We start from the raw sequence: 24,241 nt of genomic DNA on the forward strand, positions 1-24,241 counted from the left end.
GGTGGGAATCGGATCATGAGGGCCGAGATATAGCGCATGAATACCTAATTAGCCCCATTGAAAGCAGTGTAGATTGGCCTGGTTCATAACTGTTTGGAACCAGACTAATTTACACTGATTTCAATGGGGCTAATTAGGTATTCATGCGGCCATATCTCGGGCCCTCATGATCCGATTCCCACCAAATTTGGACTGTGGATATTTTTCACCATGTTCTACTGAAATATGGTCATGAAAATGCTGAAATGCAAAAAAGAAAATTTTATGACGTCACACTTCGGTACTCTTGAGTTACTGTATAAGAAATTCATCTTTCTTTCTTTACACAGACACGAACGAGTGTGATTCCAATCCATGTGAGAATGGTGCCACATGCGTAAATCAAGTGAACCAGTACATATGCCAATGTGTACCTGGTTATGTGGGAACACGCTGTGAAAATGGTAAGTGATATCACCAGTATAACTTGTCTCCGATAGAGGGCGCTCTTACCCAAAGGATATCCTCAAGTAAAGTAACACTTATGCAGTTTATATATACTTAAAGCCATATTATAACATTTGCTGAGGAGGATGCCCTCACTGATTTTTTAAAATTCATTTTTTACACGATTATATTGTACTTTATTAAACCAATATACCCTGCAAAAATCAAGACTCTATGTGCTGTAGTTTTGTCAAAATCCGAGATTTTGAATAAAACGATGGAACCGTATTTTATTATTATGATGGAATTATTAGTCGAACCCATACACGATGTTCATAACACACAGTACGTACACAGCGTGCGGGACGGTGATGTACACAACAAAGGGTCGTACCATAACATGACCGAAGGAGTGGTACGTATTAGCGACATATGCGCTGGTAGTAAATTCCAATTTTCTTTGCTTTGCTGTAGTTGTTCGCTCAAAAATAGAAGGGATATATCTGACAGTAAAACTAACATTTTATGGCAAAGAAATGCTAATCTATTTTGTATGAAAATGTCATAATATGGCTTTAAGTCATATGCAACATGTTTGTGAATGGATTTGTTGTAGGTACAAATGGATACAACTAAAAATATTGTCAATGTCTGGAAAACATTCTGAGGTTTCAACACCCGTATGTCTGTGCATAGGACCATTATAGACCATGTGACCACATACATGTACCTAATTGTTTTTGCATCGTCAGAAGGCAAAATATTACATCAGTCAATTATAAGTAAACTTCCATGTATAATTTGCAAATTCTTTCAATTTCAGACAAATTATACCCTGTTTATCACCAGTGATTCATATTTTACACAAGAAACCTAGGGATATTTAAATTGCCAATATAATATGCATCTGAAGGTAAACAAATAAACAAATTATTTGACTACTTTGCTCAAAGAATCAATAAACATCCATTTAGTATATAGGCTGGTCCATATTAATTGTTTCTGTTTTTTTCCAGATATTAATGAATGTGCCACACAACCATGTCAAAATGATGCCAATTGCATAGATCTGGTTAACCGCTATGAATGTGTTTGTCAGCTGGGCTACACTGGAACTGATTGTGAAACAAGTAAGTTATGCATCCCCACATACACACCCACATGTTTTGTGTTACAAGCGGGGACACACAAATAGCAAAAAGGGATATACACATTTTTTGTCTGTGTAACCGGGGACATTTTGAACACTCATTTCATATTTTTTATTATCCAAATATGTTTGATGTCCCCGGTTGTATTTATTTCTTTATTGAGCTTTTCTATGGACATGATGTATGCCAAAATAATCGCTACCATATAGGAGACATCCATGGATAACCCTAACACATATAAATCTTACAAAATCTTACAAGGAAAACCACTGCACATGCATGCATTCCATGTGATGCCATTGCGCAATCATCCTAAGTCATTTATGGCCACAAAATCGCCGGCCGTGCAAGCGACTCCCATGTGGCATGAGGTCGGTGATCGTGTGCGTGGCACCCAAGGGGTCCCAGGGCCAATTACTGGGGGTTGCCAAGTGAAATCTTTCTTCATCTTCTCTCCTTTTTCGTTCCTTCTCTGCCCTACAATAGCAAAAAAGCATGTTCCTTGTTAGGGTTAAGAAATATGTTCCCAGTTGTCTGATATAGATCTGAAAATGTCCCCGATTGGTGGTGTTTACAAGCCCACCCACCCTCCCACACACAAATACATACATATGCAACACTTGTATACAAATTAAGAAACACATGTAGATGCATAATTGTGTGGTTGAGTGCTTAGCTGTATTCAGGCTAAGTTATGCACCCCCCCCACACACACATACATGTACAACAAAAGTTTAAGAGGCAGACGTATTGTGCCTATGAATACCTGGCTGTATTCACCCCCTCCCAAGTTTAAAAGTAACACGAGGCTACAGGAAAGCCTGCAAGTGCTGCAAAGTGGAATGCTCTTTACCAAATTTGAGCATGCTCAGAGAGCATAAGCACGGGACTTTCCTGTCTAGACTCAGTACACCGGTCGATCTTACCGTTTCCGATGTTGATTAAGATACTTCTTGCATCGATCCCGAGATGCGGAAAAACCAATAGTCATTTTGTCCCACATAAATGAATAAATAACAAAACCCCCGATCCCCGGTGGACTCACCCAAAAGGTGACGTCACACCATATGATCGCCCTTATCCTCCTTGGTCTCCGACTGACACAGACGTGCCTAGCGATTTTTCATAGCACTGTGTATCAATTTCTCGTCCAAGGCGAGATATACTGTTGTAGTTTCACACCTTAGGTAAAACCAAACCGGTATTGTTCGGCTGAGGATAGTTTTGACGGCATTTTCAGAAAAAAAAGTGACAAAAAACGATCCAAAACTTAGCTACATATCGTGCCTCCGTTTGTATACGGGACACACGAGCAATTCAAAATGGCCGCTCGTTGACGCCATTCATTTTGTTTCCCACGTAAAACAACCATTGCAGCCTGTAAGTTACAATAGATGTTTGTACATACACATTGTATTTCATGTACGGTAGGTTATTGTTGCTATGTTAGGGTGATTACTCTATCGTTATGTCTTCATTACCGTCCGATAAGACGAGTTAATCAGATATTCATACGGTGGGGATTGGTAGGGACCCGTCGGACATTTTAGTAATAAAGTTAGCCAGTCCTTACTTTACCACTAACGTTAGCGACCAGCCTCCGTGCTCAGGTTTGCTTACTGGGCTTGAGTCGCGTGTTGGGGGGTAGTGCCCCCCCCTCCCTTTCTCCTCGCTTCGCCTCGGCCCTGTCGGGCTTGTCCTTCCCTGGTGACGGAGCGGGACCCACACCCGCTCTGTTTCACCCACAGGGAGTGCTCACGATCTTCTAGATGTCTTTCTTTTGCTTAGGACTCTCCGAGTTCCAGCTTGACGATTGGGATAGGCTCCATCATCGCCATAAGACGAAGAAGAAATCTACCAAGGGCACTGGTAAGGTCGATACGGTAGATTCTGCTGTGACAGCCCCTATGGGTCATGGCAGGTCTGCTTAAGGGGCTCCGGTCCCCGGACAAGCAGGCGGTTCCTTCGGGACTGCTAGCGTCCAAAGGCTCAGCAGCCAGCGAAAGCACTGACTATACGTCGGAGCAAAGTAGCAGGCAGCAGAGCGGTAACCACCAGCGAAAACCCTAGCGGGTTTTGTAGCAGGAGGATACCAGTCCTCTAGCCAAAAATCCTCACGGGTTTTTAGCAGGAGGACACCCGTCTGTTGCAGGCATATCTCACGGGCTCAAACAGCCACAGTAGTAGCCAGCGACGGGCAGCATGCAAGGGTACCCGGGCTTGCCTGGGTTGAACCCTAGCATGCATGGGTTCAGCAGAGAGACGATACCGCTGCTAACGCTGTGGGTGTAGTCTTAGCAGAACCAACTGGGGTGTCACAAGGCAGCGTTCCATGGCGGGACCGCCGAGTGATACCCTGGGCCCTAGAATAGCTGCTGGCTGTCCACAGGGACTGGCTGGCGATTATTCAGGGGTTGGGCTCGCAGTCTCTCACGGGACAGCGACCCAGGTGCATTCGTGGCAGCTACAAAGACGAGCTACGGCTTGACTTCAGTGGTAGCCGCTATGCACCGCCCATAGCTGCCGTGAGTGGTCCGCCACACACAGCGACCTTGGGCGAAGCTCTAGAGGGTACAGTAAGTAGCTTGAACAGCCTAGCTGATCAACAACCCACTTATGTCCTCGAGAGCCAGCGGAGCGTGGGTGATCCATTATCGTCAATGGGTCAATTACCCTCTCTTGATCGATCACTGTCAAATCAACAGGGCGTAGCTCCATTGATTGACGCTGCCTATACAGGTGGCGAGGTGATTGATCGGGGGTATGCACGCTCAGCTACCCGTGGTACTAGGCAAGCTCCCTCTAGCCAAGGGACAGCCGGTATAGCGGGGTACCCATACACACGGCTTGATCCCCTTGCGGGGAACGCAGTGAGGCATGGGTACAGTGGTACACAGCCGGAGCCCTCACGGGCACCCACGCTGGAACCACGCATACAGCGGTACACAGCCGGGAACCCTCACGGGTACCCATGCTAGTACCGCGCCGGTACCACGCCAGCACACAGCTTGATCCCCCAAACAGGGGACGCAGTGTGGCGAGGGCACAGCGGTCCACAGTTGGGAACCCTCAAGGGTACCCACGCTGATACCGCGACCGGTACTGCGCAGCACCGCGCTTTTAGTCGCCACAGTCTCTGTGGCAACAAGGGGGGGAGGCGGTGCTGGTACTGCAGTACCACGGGGTTACCCTGGTGGCGGATCTTTTCAGGGTCAGCTGCCGGCTGGGTATGCCCCGTGGTACCCGCCGCAGGGTGTTTCTTCCACGGCCTAGCACCGTGGCAAGTGTCGCCCTAGCGATGGCCACGCAGTACCAACACCAGCTGTTGACCAGGCCAGCCGGCATGGGGCTAACCCAGATCTTGATCAGGGTAGGCCCCGTGCTGCTAGCGCTAGGACGACGGCTGCGAGAGCATGCGGACCCAGTGGTGCCATGGCGGATACCTCAGGGTCTTGCGGGAGTACTCCCTCTTCTGCTGGCAGGTAGTCGGCAAGCCACACAGTGGTTATGCTTTCTTACCCGCTTTCAGATGCCCGTCCTCAGTTACCGTCATCATCGGAGCATGATACGGATACTGTGGGCGAGGGAAAGGAGTCGGAAGCTGAGTCCGGTAGTGACATCACTACAATCTCCTTCCCCCGCTGCCCCGCGAGGGGAGCAACAACACTGATCTTCCCGGACACTCCCTAAGGGGAGTCCATGGAGGAGGACCAGGGGATCCTTTCAGTAGGATGCTCAGCTGCTGCTTCCTCACAGGGGACGCCTGCACTCTCATTCCCGGCAAACCTCACGGGTAGATATCGTAGGGCTGTCGAGCTCAGTAGAGCTATGACGCCGCGTGCTTGCACGCTTCCTCTGCGTGTAACGCGGGAGGACCACGGGACCTACCTGAGGGGATCCGAGAGGGACCCAGATGCCGTCAAGCGTATCACGCTCAGACAACATCTGAGCTCTTCCGCGAGGTGAGCCTATTGGCGGTGCTAACAGCTAGCCTCAACGAGAGCTCCATGGGCCTAGCCCATAGGGTGTCCACTCAGCGCCGGGGGGAGGGGCCTGCCACTCCAATCGCTCAACGCGATGGAAAGGCAGGGTCCTTTTTCTCTTTGGATGCTTCTGCGCTACGGCGGAGGACCGTGCAAAGAAGCTACCAACGGGAGCACTCTGAAGAAGTCGGAAACTGCCCTTACCATGGGTAGGAGCTCCGACTTCAGCAGGCCGTGCACCACCAACAGTACCCGAGCCCACTACCTCTGTAGCACCCATTTCTGGGAGGCGCAAGGGTAGCACAGGAACAGCTGGCAAGCCCCACAGAAGAGCAAGCGCTCTTCCAAGGGAAGCTAGGCAGAGCATTCCTGGGGGCTCAGCGGTTTTTCCACTGGGGATCTCCCAGTGGACGACCGCTATGGCTTTCACCCAGAGGTGGGAAACCATCTCTTTGAGTGCCTGGGTATGGTCAGTGGTGAGTGGGGGTTACAGACTGGCAACCCAGTCTCCCCACATTCGTCTGCACATTTCAGAGGTCCACAGTAGTGCCGTCAGACGGCCCCCAGCGTCGGGCACTACTGACAGGGATCACACAGCTTCTCACGAAGCGGGCGATTGTCCCGGTCTACCCCCCGTTCTACGGGTGATCTTGGAGCCATTGGCTCCAAGGAATACCGGCGACGGGAGCCCCATCCGGAACCGCAGGCTGTTGAACACGTTCTTCAGGCCCAAGAGGTTCAGAATGGGGACTCTCGCCTCGGTGCTAGCCTGCCCCATCAGGGGCATGGGAACAGCATCGCTAGATCTCTCGGACGCCTATCTGCATATGCCAATCGCCTCTCAAGATCGGAGGCATCTGCGCTTCTAGGTACAGGATCAAAATTACCAGTTTTGATACCGCCATCCGCCTGTCCATCTCTCCCAGGGTGTTTAACACTCTTGGTCAGAGCGGTGGCAGCGCACCTGAAGCACAGGGGTGTCAACATCAGTTGCTACCTGGACGTTTGGCTCATATACGGACGCACTCCACTGAAGACTACGGGTCTCATGGGGTTGATAGTCCGTAGCGTGCGGGGCCCTGGATTTTTTGATCAGCCCAAAAAAGTCCAGCGTGGTCCCGACGCAGACACCACTTTTTGTAGGGGCCCAGATCACCCTCACGGAGGGGTTCGCGGTGCTCTCACCCGAGCGGGTGACGAACATGGTGCGGTGTGCCTGACTCTTGGCCGAGTCTCGGGCAAAACCCGCTGTGGCATGGATGAAGGTGGTAGGCCTAATGGCCAGTATGGTAGACCTCGTACTGTACTGCCGTTTCTACGTAAGGCTTACCCAACTACACCTTCTAGCCTGCTTGCAGGCCCAGTCGTCACCCAATATCCCTCGCGGTTCCGTTGTCGGAGACCGCGCGAGAGGAACTCTGGTGGTGGCCCCATCAGCCCAATTTGACCCAGGGTGTCAGGTTTCCTGCACCCCGGTATGTCACGTAGTGACGACCATAGCGTCAAAACGGGCTGGGGGTCCACATCCACGGAGACTCCGCCTCGGGCCTATGGGGGCCATAGAGACAGAGTTTCACATCAACCTCCCTCGCTCACGAGGAGGTGATCGTGGAATCACATACCGTTGTCCTGACGGATAACACAACCGTGGTAGCCTACCCCAACAGACAAGGGGACTCCGGGCCACCACGATTGAGCCTGCATGCACGACACCTGATAGGGTGGTGCAAGTTCAGGCAGATTTCGATGAGAGCGATACACATCGCGGGCGTCACCAGCATCCTCGCGCACAATCTGTCACGAGGAAGGGTGTCGGGACCAGCAGAATGGTCCCTTGCTCCGCAGGTCGCTCAGACGATCTTCAAGGGGATGTACCACCCCACGAAAGATCTGTTCGCATCTCATCGCAATCATCCACTGCCGGTGTACTGCTCAAGGGTCGCGGACCCCCAAGCATTCACCGTGGACGCTCTGTCCATAGACTGGGGAGGGATGACAGCTTATGCAGTCCCTCCGATCTCACTACTCATGAGGGTGGTGACCAAGATCGGGTGGGAAGACTGCATTGTCATTCTGCTGGCGGCAAGGCCGCTGGCACTCCCCGAGGTACCAGATCTACTCCGGATGCCCGGAGCGGAGGTACCCAGTCTATCACTAGAGCACCTGCAGTTAGCTGCATGGCCCTTACCAGGGAACGCGCAGCGGAGGGATACTTTTCATCAGAAGCTGTTTTTCTCATCGCCGGGCTAGACGGAAGTCTACCCTCCGTACGTATAGCCAGAGTCTGGCTCCATACTACGCTTGGTGCTATGTGACAAATAGCTCTCCCGCTAGAGCCTCTGTGCTGCTAGTTCCGGAGTTTCTGACAGAAAAGTTCCAAGCAAGACTTCAGCGGGCCACTGGGGCCAGCTATAAGTCAGCTGTCCTCTCCATTCACCGAGGTTTCGAGACGGGTTGACTATCATAACCGATGGTTACCTTATTAGTCTACGCCCGACGGTATGTTCAACGAGTGTCTACCAAAAAGGAAAGTGATCCTCCTAAGGGATCCCAACACAGTCTTAGATTACTTTAAGGGTCACCCTTTTGACCTTCCGTCAAAAGCGACGCTTAAATACGTAACTCTCAAGATGGCTTTCCGGTTTGGCGTTGGCTTCGGGACGGCGGTGCTGAGTTGCACACGGTCTCGAGGTTAGCTTCCGTGTTCACAAACACTGGAGCGACACTGTTTCGGGCGCTCTGTTCTCGTGACTACTGAACGGGCGCGGTGCATACCGACATTCGCCCCTCTCCAATCCCCAGGGTTGGGCAAGGTTCGGCTGAAGCCAAAGATAGGCTGGGGTGTCCGATAAGGCGCTGCAGCACTATTTCTTCCGAACACAAGCCTTGCGAGGGACTCACGACCGCATTCATCACCCTTACAGAGCCTTTCGGTCCAGCCGCTGTCGCAATGGCTGGTCCAGGTGTTGGTGGGGTCCGGGGGATCGCGAAGGCTTCGCGCCCCACGACCCACTCGACACGAGCTATCTCATCATCTTGGGTATACCGCTCGGTTGTCCCTTGAGGAGATCTAGCAGGCGGTGTCCCGAAGCCACCTTCGCCCTTCTCTACGATACTTCCGTTTACGTTAGTAATCAGAGACGGGCGGAGGTTTACCGGGACATTGTTCGGGCGATCATAATACGGTGGTGTACGGGTACCAGGTTTTCAGACTATACAGAATACTCAGCATGGTAAGAACCAGTGTCGCTATTCTTAACCACCAAACTTATTAAGTAAGGAGGTTTATGTCTGTGATCGCGTGGTCTTTTTTGTTTTCCCGACCGCTGGGAGAAAATATTTCTGACCTCGCGAAAACCATCGTTACCGCTCCCGATCCCTGATCAGATGCTGACCAATCTTGTACCTCCATCCGTCGGTTACTTGCTAGATCGATCTTTCAGATGTTGATGCAAGAAGTATCTTAATCAACATCGGAAACGGTAAGATCGACCGGTGTACTGAGTCTAGTCCCAAACAAAAATGTTTGGTAGACTCATAACCGATGCGATCTTACCTTTCCGATGTTGATTATCCCGACCCCGCCACCCCTACAAGTTTGGTCCGAGTAGGGGATCCCAAGTCGGATAAGGGCGATCATATGGTGTGACGTCACCTTTTGGGTGAGTCCACCGGGGATCGGGGTTTTTGTTATTTATTCATTTATGTGGGACAAAATGACTATTGGTTTTTCCGCATCTCGGGATCGATGCAAGAAGTATCTTAATCAACATCGGAAAGGTAAGATCGCACCGGTTATGAGTCTACCAAACATTTTTGTTTGGGACTATTATGTATTGTTAATCAATGGGTCATGCAATGTCCATCTTTTTCTGATTGATTTGTCGATTTTTTTGTTCTTTACAGATATTAATGAATGTTTTAGCAACCCATGTCAGAACAGAGGCCAGTGTCTTGATGGAGTCAATCTATACTCATGTAATTGTATAGGAGGTTACACCGGATACAACTGCGAAATTGGTAAGTGGATAATTCCACCAAGATGGACAGGACACATCCCTTTTTGCTAGGAAACTATATGCCAAATGTTCATGGGAAAACCTAATTTAATATAATAAATTGCCATCTATGATTCTTGGCGAATGACATCATAGTAGCTTGATGAAGATGGAGTGACGGACAGTACGTCATTTACCATTTTTCAAAAAGTGAATACTTGCTAAAATTAAACCTGATTCTGAGTCAACTTTAATATAAACCACATTTAAAATACATCAAATATATATAAAAGCAAGAAGGTATATTTATGCATTTTGTATGTAATAATAAACACTCAGTGCCCAGGTACTAGCTTTTTATTTAAAGTGTATATTGTAAGCTGTCCTTACCACAAAGGCATGGATGAAGATTTTTTTTATAAATCTATTCTCTTTTTTTGGCATTGATTCAGTCATATCCGGTTTTCATTCCATAATTTGTACCAGTAGCCAGGAGATGATTATGTTCAATGCGGACAAAATTGCTAATGGTATTTCTAGATGTCAGAAAATTTACAAATTTACTGAAATGTTTATTTTAGGATATTTTTGTGGCTTTTAGTCCATGTTCTAAATTCAGGTGAACCAGGACCCACATTTTCAACCTTGGTCCTAGTATTAAACAAAAGTTAGCAACTTGTATTTATGCATACTCATAACCATAATTCTCTTTGCCTGTTTTGTTTTTCTCTAGACATAAACGAGTGTTCCAGCAACCCATGTGTGAATGATGGTACTTGTAATGACCTAGAGAACCGTTACAATTGTTTGTGCGCACCTGGCTGGGCTGGCACCAACTGCAATAAACGTAAGTTAATCCATAATGTATGTCATGCTCACCTAGACTGCTGCCCTCATTTCTCAACTTTCTGGGTTGATGACTGAGAAAACTATGTGGAAATAAGTGATTGACTTTGCAACAGGATTCTTGTGGCATGGAGCATGAGCAGTTGTGTCCAAAGTGACCTTTTGACGTTTTTTAAGAACTTCAGAGCGTGATCTTGTCACAACAGTGTGGTACACAGGCGCCGGTAGTCAGTCGCGCTATTGCGCAGAACCAAAGTCACAAGAGAATATTTTCTCGGTGCGGCACTGTCTGAAAATAAAAGTACAATCCTGCTTCCTAGCTAGGAGAGTTGAATAGCACTTTAAAAATTACAAATATCAAACCTATATTGGTCCACCATTAGATATCAGAATGCGTTCACTCTGTCTATTTGTGCAGTCTTCATGCACGTGATATCAGGACTTAGATTGTGAATAGCCAAACAGTAATGACACGGATTGGGACGATCAGGGGTTAACACCCTACTTTAATCGAAATTGTGTTTGAGCTACATTTTCAGGTACTGGATTGGAAGCTTAATGAATTGTGTTTTGACGGGTGCCACCCGAGCTTCTAAACCAACCTCATTTCTATGGGTAATTTTTACTAAAAAAGCTGCTAAATTGAAACCATGCATAAGGATTTTTGTGTAAACTCTACCCCATTTTTTCATTTTGGAGCAATTGATCAAAACATGGATCTCTCTGTGAAAAAACGGGACCCATATGGGCGGCACATCCCATACACTTTAACATGGAAGTACGGCAAGTACCGTCACCCTACAGCTTAATGTCCTCTTTGAAGGGTGAGGTAACTCTCATCCACCCAATTGTAAATGTAACATGGAGAGAGTGGAAGTGTGAATGTAATTTGTAAAGTTATCAATTCAGCCTGTTTTATCCAAGTTAATAGCTCAAGGGATTGTACTTCAATGTTTGTTTGCTTGTATTCTACAGCTATTGATGAATGCGGCAGTTCCCCATGTTTGAATGGCTTCTGTGTTGACCAGACTGCTTTCTATATATGCATATGTAATTCTGGCTGGGAAGGAACTCATTGCGATATCAGTAAGTAATATGTGAAAGGACTAATTTAATCTTATTTATATAAATCAAAATCAATCTTAACGTAATGTAATGATTTTTTTTATCAAATCATCTTTATTAATCAATTTCCAAATCCACAAATTCACAAAATATAAATTGGAATTATAAAACTATAACTTTTGCCCACTCTATCATTTCTTCAATCTCAGAATAAACATTTTTATGCAGAAATTATTATGTTTGGATAACTGAAAATTTTACTATACCTGAATATAGTCAACAGACTGGCACTGTTGTTTAAGGTAAGTAAAAAAAATTGTATTAACAGGATGTTAAAATTTTGATTATGAATGCTAATGATCTAATTTGCATAATTTATTTGCAGATACGGATGAATGCTTGAGTAATCCATGTGCTAATGAGGGTACTTGTACAGATAAAGACAATGGTTATGAGTGTGCATGCGCACCTGGATGGTTTGGATTGACCTGTAGTAATAGTGAGTATCACAGTTGCATAATAATGTCTATTATATAACCAAATTATGTCCCAAAGGATAGGCAGGCAGGTCCAATATATTGATAAATGAATGTCAGCCCACTTGGTATTCACTACAATCAAATATTGTTCATGTCTATAGATCCATTATGGGACCGTGATACATTCGCCAAACAAAATTTGTATCTTTTCATTCTTATATTTTAATCATTTAAAAAAACTTTTGAAACTTTTTAAAAGCTATATACCCGTCATATTAATCCCTACAATTTTCTTGTATAGATGTGAATGAATGTAGCAGTAATCCGTGTACCAATGGAGGTATTTGCATAGATGGTGTCAACAGCTACATATGTGAATGCCCTTCTGACTTGAATGGAAACCTCTTGTGGATGGGACAGTTCTGTGAAATAGGTAGGTTTAATATATGAATAAAACAATAGCAGCACCAAGGAATATTGCTCCACTAAGTCCATCATATTTGAGTCTGTAAGAGGTGATCACAAATCCACACAACATACATTTCAAAGAGTTCTACCTCCATGAAGAGCAACATGTGGAGCTGATCCATTCTGATCCTAGCTTGATGTGGGAAATAATACCTGTGATTGTAGATTTTTGTTCACAAACATGCTTACAAAGGATAGGATCATGCCTCAGACAATTTCAAAGTGGACCCATATTAATGCTAATTTGCCAAGAAAATTTGACCCGGTTTTATACCTTAACCCCAGATTTTCCCAAGTTGGCCAAATTTAGCACAATTTCACCAAAAAGAAAAACAAGGGCTCCAATATTAAGTAAAATTGCAGTATTTTTTTCAAAAATACTAAAATAATTTTCATTTTTATACCAAAATTGATCTAGAATAGGGGCTATTGTTTGCTAAGTACACCCTCCCTCAGATTTTACTTTATATTGTTGGTTGTCAAAATATGTTTTAAGTAGGAAAAGACATTTTTAGCTTTAGCAAAATTATTGTCCTGTGCTGTTCTTGTGAGACAATGATATATTTCTTCATTTTAAATACTTATCAAATGTTTGTGGCAATTCATTATTAAATTGTTTGTATCATGAAGGTGATTATTTTATAGCTAGCAAAAATATTCAATTATGGTATAATCAGAGAAAATAGGACTGGATTGATCATGATAGCAACTATTTGAAATGAACTAATTCGCTGGCATAGTGCACATTCGAATATGGTCCTTGCTACGTCAACTGGCTCACGCTTTCTTTGTTACGAACCACTGATCAAAATGATCACAACACAAAGCGTATAATAGGCATGTAGGTAAAACTTGAACCAGTAACCAATGGATACTAACATGGACGATGTCAGCGAATATACAAGACCTCCATTTGTTTGACACAGTAAACCATAACCCTACTACCCTAACCATAATGCCATAATCCAGTCTTTGTTATTGATTTGCTGGTGAACAAGAAAAATGTCGAACAACTGGAGGAATGCAACTAAAATGTTTACTATGTATTTGTCTGTAGATGTTGATGAATGTGCTAGTAACCCATGTGCAAATGATGGCACATGTATAGACCAAGAGGGAGTCAGTCTTTGGACATGTATATGTAAACCAGGATGGACAGGAGTCAGCTGTACACTGGGTAAGCCTCAAAAAATATAAATAAGACAATATTAACATACAGTACTGCTAATTTTACACAACAATGTGGTATTCCAGTTGAAATTCATGCACCCTCTATGGAATACACAATGTTTATCTTTTTTCTGTAAGGGGCTAAAATGATCCTAAAAATCACAGAAAGCTTGAAAATTTGAAAAAATTCTGAATTTTTTTTGCAAACATGTAACTTTTGGGAAAATATTTTTGTTAAAATAATCCACTTGAGCCAAAACAACAGCTGTTTGTACTTGTAATCCCCAAAATACAAAATCTAGACCCATAGATGTTTGTCCCCATCCATTTATCAACTATTGCATAATTGAATTCATGGATTTATATAAATGCACCAATCAGCAATCTCCAAAGTGTGCAAGCATTCAAGTAAAGCAGTTTTCAACCATTATGATGAAGTTTGAGAGTTTAGAAAAGTGCTGTTGACAAAATAATAAATAGAAATAAAAAAAAGAGGTGTATCTGAGTACATGCAAAGAGCATCGCGCAAGTGGGTGAGCAGAGCAGATTAAGTACAATGCGATAGTTTAGGAAAGGCCTCATGAAAGCGACGCATTTGTAGTATGTAGCGTGCAATTAAACACTTTTAATACACTTTTTTTTTAAACATCTTTTCTGATTGGTTGGCTACTTGATATGGGTCTAAGAGTGTAAATATAATAAATATGATCATTAAATGCATATTTTGCTTGATTTCTTCACAGATATCTTGGAATGCAACAGTGATCCATGTTTGAATGGTGGAACATGTTTTGAAGGACAGAATGCATACTACTGTTTCTGTGCTGCCGGATACACAGGCACTCTTTGTGAAACCAGTAAGATAACATTATTGTTTACTATAAGCATATCTAGAAACCAGTTATCGGAGGGGAGCTGAGTGGCTAAAAGTTGCCCCAAATAACATGATTTTACATGATGTTTCATAAAACCCACCGTAGCCACAATCATATGCATGCTCAAATGTTTATTTGAATTAACCATTATTCCCCTAGCATATTAATTTAAAGAAATATTAGTTGCAACAAACACTCATTCTCTAATCATTTGCATATTTCAGATATAAATGAATGCATGGACAACTCCTGCCTGAATTCTGGCACCTGTGTTGATAAAGTCAATGGTTATGAATGTCAATGTAGACCTGCATGGACTGGCACAATATGTGAAATAGGTAAGTATTCATGTAGAATTAAAGACAGAGATAAAAAGAATTTATCGCGTCTGATGTCACTGTCAATTTACGATCCTTGATTGGTTTACACAGGTTAATAGCGCGTAAAAGGAAGACCGATCTATCTGGTGCTGATCGGGGAAATGGAATAGCAGCAAATGGCGAAAAATTACGTACTTTTACATGGCAAAAAGCAGCTTTTCTAGGCATTGTCGACATGGTGCCTTCGGTTAAGAAAGTTTCCTACTATAAAGACCTAACTTTTGAGATGGTTTGCATGTCGAAAGGTGCAAAATTAACAATAAGGCGCCCGGTTATAAATTTGCGTTCAGCAAGTCATCAACACGACAGCAAAATCGATCTTTTTCCCCAATACCAAGGCAATAATATTTCAATGTCAGGAACAACATATATTGTTATTTAATTTGAATATTGTTTTAAATTTTTTAACCCTAATGCTAAACGTAGTTTTTAGCTATTAGAAAGGAAAGAAGGAATGAAAAAGGAGAGAAGATGAACAAAGAAGGTACTTGGCACCCCCTGGAATTTGAACCCTAGGTCCCTCAGGTGCCAAGCACAAGATCCCCGATCAATAACCACAGAGGTTTCACTGGCCCTGCCAGCGATTCCATGCATATATATGCGCAGTGGTTTTTCTTGTCAGAGTTAATACAAAATATTCCCATACATAGTCATATTATGTCTGGATGTTAGTAAAAGCATCTATGGAAAAGTCATCTTCACATGCATTGCCCGTAAGGGTATGTAGGATGTCATACATATTCATTATTATATTTGCATAATTTATTCCACAGATGTTAATGAGTGTTCAAGTAATCCATGTTTGAATAATGGTATATGCAACAATGAAGAAGGCCGCTTCACATGTACTTGCCAAGATGGATACAGAGGACTATTTTGTGAAACAGGTATGTTTTTTTTACATAGAAACACACTTTATACATATTCATGAGCTAACGGTACTTGACCAATCGAAACTCATAGCTGTCAGAATAAGGGGAGACACATTCATCCACACCCGAATTTGAGATTTCTTGATACTTATGAACACTAAGATATATTCTTTCACTTGAAACTGATAAAATACAACTTGTTAAGGGATCTGGAATGAGCTTTTTGACAGTATTTTTGTGGGACATGAGAGCACATCAGACATATCGAATTGCATTATGAATACGAAAAATGTCTTTCTGATATCAAATAATTTTAATTTGATATTTTTCACATTTTTGATAATATAACAGTCCTCGAAGTAAATTTTATAAATCTAATGATATATTCATAAAGTGTATGTAGCTGGGAGGAAAAGCCGACGATCAATTGAAAATTTTGACCTTTCATATTGACGATATGGACTGTTTTTCCCCAAAAGACCTAATTTTTTTGTGTGTTTTGGGAAAAAAATCCATATCTTCAATATGAAAGGTCCAAATTTTCAATTGATCGTCGGCTTTTTATCCCACCTACATACACTTTAAGTATAAATCATCAGATTTATAAATTTTACTTCGAGTACTGATAAATATCAAAAATATAAATTTTTAATCATTTGCCATAAAATGTGTATTACGTTGCAAATTTCAAAAAATCTAAATTATTTGATATCAGAAGGACATTCTTCGTATTCAGAATGCAATTCGATATGTCTGATTTGCTCTAATGTCCCACAATAAATACTGTCCAAACGTTCATACACCAGCCCTTAATATTTCCTTGTATTTTTGTTTGATTTATTTCACTCTTTTCAACTCTAAAAAGTCACATTTCTCAAGACAGCTTAGTAAATTGGCGGGAAAAAACGAGTAAAGAATGCGCGAATGCGAAGTATTGTGATTACATGCGTGATTTACGTCACAAAAAAATTGGGGTAAAGAAAGTGCATTTTTGTGATTTTTTTTCAAAAAAATCTTGAAAAAATCTGACGTCACCATCAGGGTTTACTTTAACGCACAAAACACACGTATTTACGCGTTCAGGCACTTTTATGACTCCTTCAAATCCATAGTCCCAAAGTCCAATGCGTACAAAATCTTGAAAACGCACGTGTTCAGATATTGCAAGATTTGAATAGAGAAACACCCGATATTATGCATTTATTTTCTTCTTTTGGCATTTAGGACCTACTCCCGATTATGTAGGGCCCATCACATTTTGTCAGCATCGATCCATGTATGTTTTAGTGATTGCGAGTCTCTAAAATTGTATAGTGTCAGTTTGAAATCTTGCAAAGTGGGTTTCTGTTTAAATGATGCACCAAATATGTCTTCAATTGGACTTTAATTTTGCAAAATTTTCCCTCTCAGGGGGAATATCCCCCTCAGACACCCGCATGCGTAGTGGATAAACAAGTGACCATTTTCGCTTCTGCTTTCTACATTTGCCAATTTAGGCCATATGTTTAACACAATTTATAGGTCTAATGGGGAAAACGTGACAAGGAAAGGCTTTATGGACCATCATTTCACAATTTTCGGCTTTTAAACTGTTCAAACTTAAATTTTACACAGTAATAGTGCCAAAATGGTCCACCAAGTCGCTTCATTTTGCAAAATTTTCCCAAGTTCTAAGAGGGAACATCACCCTGCGTAGTTGATAAACAATTGGCCACTTTCACTTCTGCTTTCGACAACTTGCAGTCCACGAAAGACTCCATGGACTGCTCATTTCACAAATTTTCGGCTTTTTAAAACTAAAATTATACACATTAATAGTGCCAAAATGATCCACCAAATTGCTTCAATTAGGTCTTCATTTTGCAAAAGTTTCTTACTTCTCAGGGGGCATTTTAAATATTATTATTTTCTTCTAAAATTGCCCCCACCCCCATTTGACTGCTCTAGATCCGCCACTGCTCCAAACAGTGGCGTAGATTTCTTTTTGACTTGTGATGGTGCAAAAGTGGAATAAATTCGTGTGAAGCGCTCAAAAATTTGCACTTTTGGGGCTAAAATGGCCATTGTATATGAGGTTAATTTGGTCAGAAACCCACATAAAGGCGTCAACATTGGGGATGATTGTATGGACCATCCCTCTGGCAAAATATTGGGGAGATTCCCCCCCCACTCCCACCCCCTCCGGATCTACGCCTATGGCTCCAAAAACACACATATTGTTAAAATGTCTTCAAAAATAATATTATAAAAATACCCCTTGGGCAATGTTTTTGACTCCTTCAGAGGAAAAATTTACAATTGAAAGGGTACAAATTTTTTGAAAATACCCCTTCAGCAAAATCCTTAAAGAAAACCCTGGTCACCATGGGATTCCTTGGACTCATTTCCTTTCCAAAAATGAATAGCTTTATATACTTAGGACATACCATTCAGAAATGATGATGCTTGAAAAGGTCCATGTTCTCTCCTATTACTCTGGCCTTAAAATAGATTTTCCCAATACTGAAATGAACCTTTTCATGGTAATTTGTTTTGGTACAATTTTAGAATCTGGGAGGCCATTCCTGTCATACACCTCCTGATTATGTTGAGAATTAGGCATATTCACAGAATATAGAGCAGCTTGGGGGTGACGTGTGATATTGTAAACCTAGTCTTTGTTTCTGTATAAGCTAACAATTCAGTACCAAAGTGGTTATGATGAAAAAACAAAAAAAATGCTGCACACTTACAAATTACAGAATTCCAAATTGGTAGTTGTAGAATATGATGGTGAAAAAAGGTTGTGCTATGCACATAGCCAACAAAAAAACTGCTTTTCAAAATAATCGTAAACTTTTTTTTCTCTTTCTTTGATTAGATATGAATGAATGTGACAGTTTTCCATGCTTGAATGGAGGGAGCTGTAACAACTTAGTGAATTCATACACATGCAATTGTATAGCTGGGTGGACCGGCATCAATTGTGAGGTGAATATCGATGAGTGCGCTAGTCTACCGTGCCAGAATGGAGGCAACTGTGCGGATGCATTGAATTCCTATCAGTGTATATGTTTGCCAGGTTATGAAGGACTCAACTGTGAGAGAGGTCAGTATTATCCAATTTGTGCATTTGAAAAGTTTTTATTAATTTTTGAACAGGTGAAAAACGTTTTCTATGCATCCCGCGTGCATAGCTTTTGAAATTCACATAGCATAGACGAGTTCTTGTAGCATTTTTTATAATCAATTATTAGGTTTGATAATGAATGTGTGGTGGTTGTCTGCAATGGGTGCAGGATCTTTGGAGATGAAATGGCAAGTTGACCTGAAAGTTCTTAATGGAATATTGCACCATTTTGTTGACAATGAATTTAAAATACTTGGCCAAAGTAGAAGTGGGAAAACTTGTTCGCCATGCAATGCATACAATGCACATTGATAGACTACCATCAAAATCCTACTCAAAGCTGATTTTGCCACCTAAATTCGTCCGTCGCAACACATAGTGGCGTACGGGCAGGACAAACGCAAAAGAAAAAAAAAAAAAAAACGTGTTTGAAGGATATGCTACTAATAACATAGTCAGTACTCCTCCAATATTATCTCTCAGTGGACCGATTACATTTGAAATTGAAGTTAAAGGATTAAACTATTAAACTGTAACTTAAATAGTTAAAAAGGAATAATTTTTACATGATATATCTAGCTCTAAACTTATACGCCACTATGTGAAACGGAAGATTTGGAGGTTTCAGCAGGTTTTTGAAGCGTAAGTCGCACGTACGCCCCTATGTGAAACGGAAGATTTGGGGTCTTCGGCTGGTTTCTGAAGCGTACGCCACATTATTGACGGATGATGTGCTTAAATGTCATCAAATCCGATTTTCGCCGTTTCACATAATGGCGTATGATGATCGTGACGTCAGTTTGTGAAACGGAAGATATTGGATTCTTACGGGATTGTTAACATAAGTCAATTAATTAATTAACGTTATTTATTAATTAAGTATAGTTGAGCTTTCTAACTTGGTATACTTGAAGAACTTGATATATAAAACCGTTGGGCCAAATTTCATAAAATTGACCAAAATCACTGTACGCCACTATGTGTTGCGACCGACGAATTACTCATGGCATGTACTTTTATCTGAATGGATACATAGTTCAAGTGAAACATGTGAAGATACATGAAGTCATATTGGTTGTCTTTGTTTGACAATGATGAGAATTTGTTTCTATTGGTGATATATTTAATTCTCGGACACAGGTCTATGTGCCAGATGTTGTATCAGTGCATGTGTTTACTTTGCAGAAGCTCCAATCATAGCAAGCAGGCGCTTGTTAATAACACTGCATAGCAAGATTGGTGTAGTTTGTTTTGCATAGTTTACAATGTCATGCACTGAGGGAATGCTTTTTGGACGCACTTATTGCCTTCAAATGTACATGTTGTGCCTGAAAATTAAATATAGGAACTGTTATTATATATTTGTAAGTAAACTTTACCACAATACTAAGAGGACAAATCCAATATACCCTGTTGGGAGGAGATATTTCTAACTTATGTCTAATAATCTGTATATTGTATCGTTTTCATCTTTATTTCAGACACGGATGAGTGTGTAAGTGATCCTTGCTTGAATGGTGGAGTCTGTGTTAATCAACTTAATCAATATCAGTGTATATGTGCTGCGGGTTGGGATGGCAACAACTGTCAACAAGGTGGGTATAACCACGGAATAACCTGGGTTAATTTCCTCTGAACTTGGTTTAATATGGATATTAATCATTTAAAGATCTTAAAAAAAAGAAACAAATGGCATAGAAACCAGAAAATAAATTTTAGGTTAAAAGTCATTTGAGGTAATTTTCCAAAGTTAATCAAAATGCTCCTTTGTCCACAGAATGTGATGAATTTTGATGTAAGTTTGATGGAGTGATCCTTGTGTGAAGGTTCCTTAGACTTGCGCGGAAATATTGGGTCAAAGGTCATCTAGGGGCCATTGTTAAAATTTCTTGTTAGGGTTGCTAAAATGCTCCCATATCAAATGTTTAAGGCCTCTGTCCACGTAACTTCTACACAAAGTATCCAGCACTGTAATTAATTGAGGTATTATGTAAGCTATGTCAAAGGTCAAAGATCATTTTAGTTTTTGTTCAAAATTAATCAAAATTCTGCTTCTTCCAGAGAATGCAGTTGATTTTGATGCAACTGCATGTAGAGGTAATTTGGTGTCATTGTTAACAACTGTGGGTTGGTTTTTTTTTCATCATAAAAAGTGAATTTTGTTAAGTCAAACATAATTATGTAAAAATAGAAAAATATAAAGAATAGCAGACAAAATAGAGAACACAAAAGCAGACAACAATTATGATCCACAAATCTCCTTGTAACAACTCTTATGCAATTTACTTGGAGTTCATATTCATGACCTTATTTTCTTGATTGATTTCAGATATTAATGAATGTGCTAGTATACCATGTCAGAACAGTGGAGTGTGTAGTAATCTTCAAAACCAATATACATGCTCATGTCAAGATGGCTATGCTGGATTCAACTGTGAAGAAAGTAAGTAATAATCATAGAACTAGATTGGAGACATCAGACTCCATCATGTTTGCATATTTCATAGAACTAGATTGGAGACACCAGACTTTACCATGTTTGCATATATCATAGAACTAGATTGGAGACACCAGACTCCACCATGTTTGCTTATATCATAGAACTAGATTGGAGACACCAGACTCCACCATGTTTGCTTATATCATAGAACTAGATTGGAGACACCAGACTCCACCATGTTTGCTTATATCATAGAACTAGATTGGAGACACCAGACTCCACCATGTTTGCTTATATCATAGAACTAGATTGGAGACACCAGACTCCACCATGTTTGCGGATTGTTTCATGATGTACCCAGCAAAACTTTGTATTTCTTTAAAACTATACTACAGTAGAAATTCCGATTGAATGAACGCAGCTTTCAACAGCTGTACTCAATCCAAGCGGGATTGTATGTCGTGTATTTCAAAATACAATGCGAACATACAACATTGGATACAACACTAACCAATCACAAGTGCGTTGATATGTTTGGATTCACTTCCGCATTACTAACGCACAGTTGCACACGCTGGTGTATATCGCACAGTGTGTGCAAAAAAAGTCACGCTATGTCAGGCTATGTTCATTCAATCGAAATTCCGACTGTAGTGACCAGCATACTTTGCGGGGATTTTTGTGTAAAATGGTTAAATGCAGAATGTAAAAAAAAATTCTAAAGTTAACCCAATTTTGTATACTCATTTTTTACATTCAAGAATAAAAATTGTATTTGTTTCATTAATTGCAGATATTGATGAGTGTGCTAGCTCACCGTGTATGAATGGCGGCACATGTGAGGATAACGTTGATGCGTACATTTGTCAATGTCCCAGTGGTTGGGCTGGATTGAGATGTCAGAACAGTAAGTTATACTCATAATTAATTTTGTATTTCCAGCTTCCCGCTACTATTTTATTTGTTAGCTGTGTTTGTTTCTGTTTTTTTTTCTTTACCGATACAAATTTTTAAAAAAGCTGAAATGATCAGAATAAGCTCATTGGACTATGGAAGTCATGACCTTAATCTCCCACATAGAGGAGTGGATTTCAAATACAGTTACCCTTTCAAGTAACCCCATATGAAATTCACCCCCTGTGTGGAAGATTAAGATCGAAGTAGAAGTGATAAACACTCATGCTGATTGGCTGATCAACAGTCTTAACAACAAGACGGTTGATCAATTGGTCGCATAAAGGGAGGAGACCTCTCCTCTTTACGCGATCACCAGCGTATACCTGGACCACAGAAGTAATAAAAATTTACTTTAGTGCATCATATAAAATCAACATTTTTCATCCTTTTTCTACAGATATTGATGAATGTAACAGCTTCCCATGTCGAAATGGAGGCACTTGTATTGACCAAGTGAACAGCTATGCATGCCAATGTCCAAATGGATGGACAGGTCTACATTGTGAAATAGACATCAATGAGTGCGCAACAGTGCCATGTGTGAATGGTATCTGTGTGAATGGCGCCAACCAGTATTTCTGTAACTGTGACCCAGGATGGCAGGGAACTAACTGTGACATAAGTAAGTATTACACTTTCACTTGTACTAACTTTTCATTTTTCTGTTTTTAAGTTTCATTTTTTTTCACCTAAAGTGGTTGCCAACATTCATGCATTCTCACTTGGGTCTACAAGTCACAAAGGACTTGAGGCATGATCTGGCACTTCAATTCTGGTCAACAACACTTGTATTGTTGTAATTACTTTCTCAAATGCACAGGTCTATTGCAAATTGAAAAGATATGACACTGTAGTCGCATTATATTGTTATTTTTTTAGCTTCTTCATGTCAAACGATTGATGAAAATAGTACAAACAAAGTTTTTTTTGCCTTTAGGTATAATTGCTAACTTGTATTTTTGGGCTTTTCTATGAAGACTACAAAATGATATAACCCTCCCCCTTGAACTATTGCCATGTCCAAAGGCTTAACTTATTGCTTGATTTATTTCAGATACGGATGAATGTGCTAGTAATCCATGTTTTAACGGCGGATTTTGCAATGACTTAGTCAATAGCTACACATGTACCTGTGCTTCAGGCTGGACAGGGATCAACTGTGAAACTGGTATGTTAGGCATTAAAAGATTTCAGACAAGATATTTTTCTTCACTTAAAGAGGAAGCCCAGCCAGAGCAGTTCTTCTGGAGTTTGGTTCAGCCCAGAAGAACTGCTCTGTGCGAGGTCTTTAACTTTTATTTTACAGTCACAAAAGCGAAACTATATATATATATCATAATATTATCCTTTTTAATCATCATAGCTCATAAATGGCTGATCCTTTTGTTGTGGGGTTTCAAAGTGGGTATTAAAATTGATGAGGCTTCATTCATTAATACTAATTTTCCTTCACTTTAACACAAAAGTAACATTTTTATGCAAATACTATTATTATTGTAATTGAAAATGTGTAATTCACAAAAAATGAAACAATTGAGACTTTAACAAATGGGAATTTCATAAGATTTTACCAATACATTGTATATTCCTTGCAACTCATATTTTACTTTTATTTGAACTCACACTTTTCACAGATATCAATGAGTGTACTTCTTCACCGTGCCTAAATGGAGCCACCTGTCTCAATGGAATCAACTCCTATGTATGTAATTGTCGTCCTGGTTTTACTGGTGATACGTGCACCATAAGTAAGTGATAGTTATATTGAGAGTGACAGTGACATTGGGAGTGACATTGACAGTGGTAGTGACAGTGATACTATAATACATGTACTTGTTTAATTGCTCAGATTTTGCTGTGCAATATGGTGTATGTATTAATCTTAGAGGCCCATTCAGTGATTTGCTCATCCGGGCGATCGTAAAAATCATCAAAATTCAGATTTTGGTACCTTTCTCATTGTCGTAGATGTGCTAACATAGTCTGCTAGTAGTTCAGCTGAAAGCCATGTATTTAAGACAA

General features: G+C 41.4%; 1 protein-coding gene across 1 annotated transcript in view; it reads left to right on the top strand.

Annotated features, from left to right (window-relative positions):
• The window catches only part of LOC140150337 (uncharacterized), a 94,160-nt gene that overhangs the window by 23,100 nt on the left and 46,819 nt on the right, over positions 1 to 24,241 (top strand). The window contains exons 6-23 of the mRNA XM_072172345.1: positions 330 to 443; positions 1,443 to 1,556; positions 9,467 to 9,580; positions 10,292 to 10,405; positions 11,380 to 11,490; positions 11,855 to 11,968; positions 12,250 to 12,381; positions 13,474 to 13,593; positions 14,330 to 14,443; positions 14,686 to 14,799; positions 15,615 to 15,728; positions 18,574 to 18,801; positions 20,304 to 20,417; positions 21,152 to 21,265; positions 22,056 to 22,169; positions 22,617 to 22,841; positions 23,274 to 23,387; positions 23,854 to 23,967. Of these exons, the coding sequence (XP_072028446.1) occupies positions 330 to 443; positions 1,443 to 1,556; positions 9,467 to 9,580; positions 10,292 to 10,405; positions 11,380 to 11,490; positions 11,855 to 11,968; positions 12,250 to 12,381; positions 13,474 to 13,593; positions 14,330 to 14,443; positions 14,686 to 14,799; positions 15,615 to 15,728; positions 18,574 to 18,801; positions 20,304 to 20,417; positions 21,152 to 21,265; positions 22,056 to 22,169; positions 22,617 to 22,841; positions 23,274 to 23,387; positions 23,854 to 23,967 (2,298 nt within the window). The remainder of the gene's footprint in view (positions 1 to 329; positions 444 to 1,442; positions 1,557 to 9,466; positions 9,581 to 10,291; positions 10,406 to 11,379; positions 11,491 to 11,854; positions 11,969 to 12,249; positions 12,382 to 13,473; positions 13,594 to 14,329; positions 14,444 to 14,685; positions 14,800 to 15,614; positions 15,729 to 18,573; positions 18,802 to 20,303; positions 20,418 to 21,151; positions 21,266 to 22,055; positions 22,170 to 22,616; positions 22,842 to 23,273; positions 23,388 to 23,853; positions 23,968 to 24,241) is intronic.

Source organism: Amphiura filiformis, chromosome 4 (assembly GCF_039555335.1).
Source record: "Amphiura filiformis chromosome 4, Afil_fr2py, whole genome shotgun sequence".
NCBI lineage: Eukaryota > Metazoa > Echinodermata > Ophiuroidea > Amphilepidida > Amphiuridae > Amphiura > Amphiura filiformis.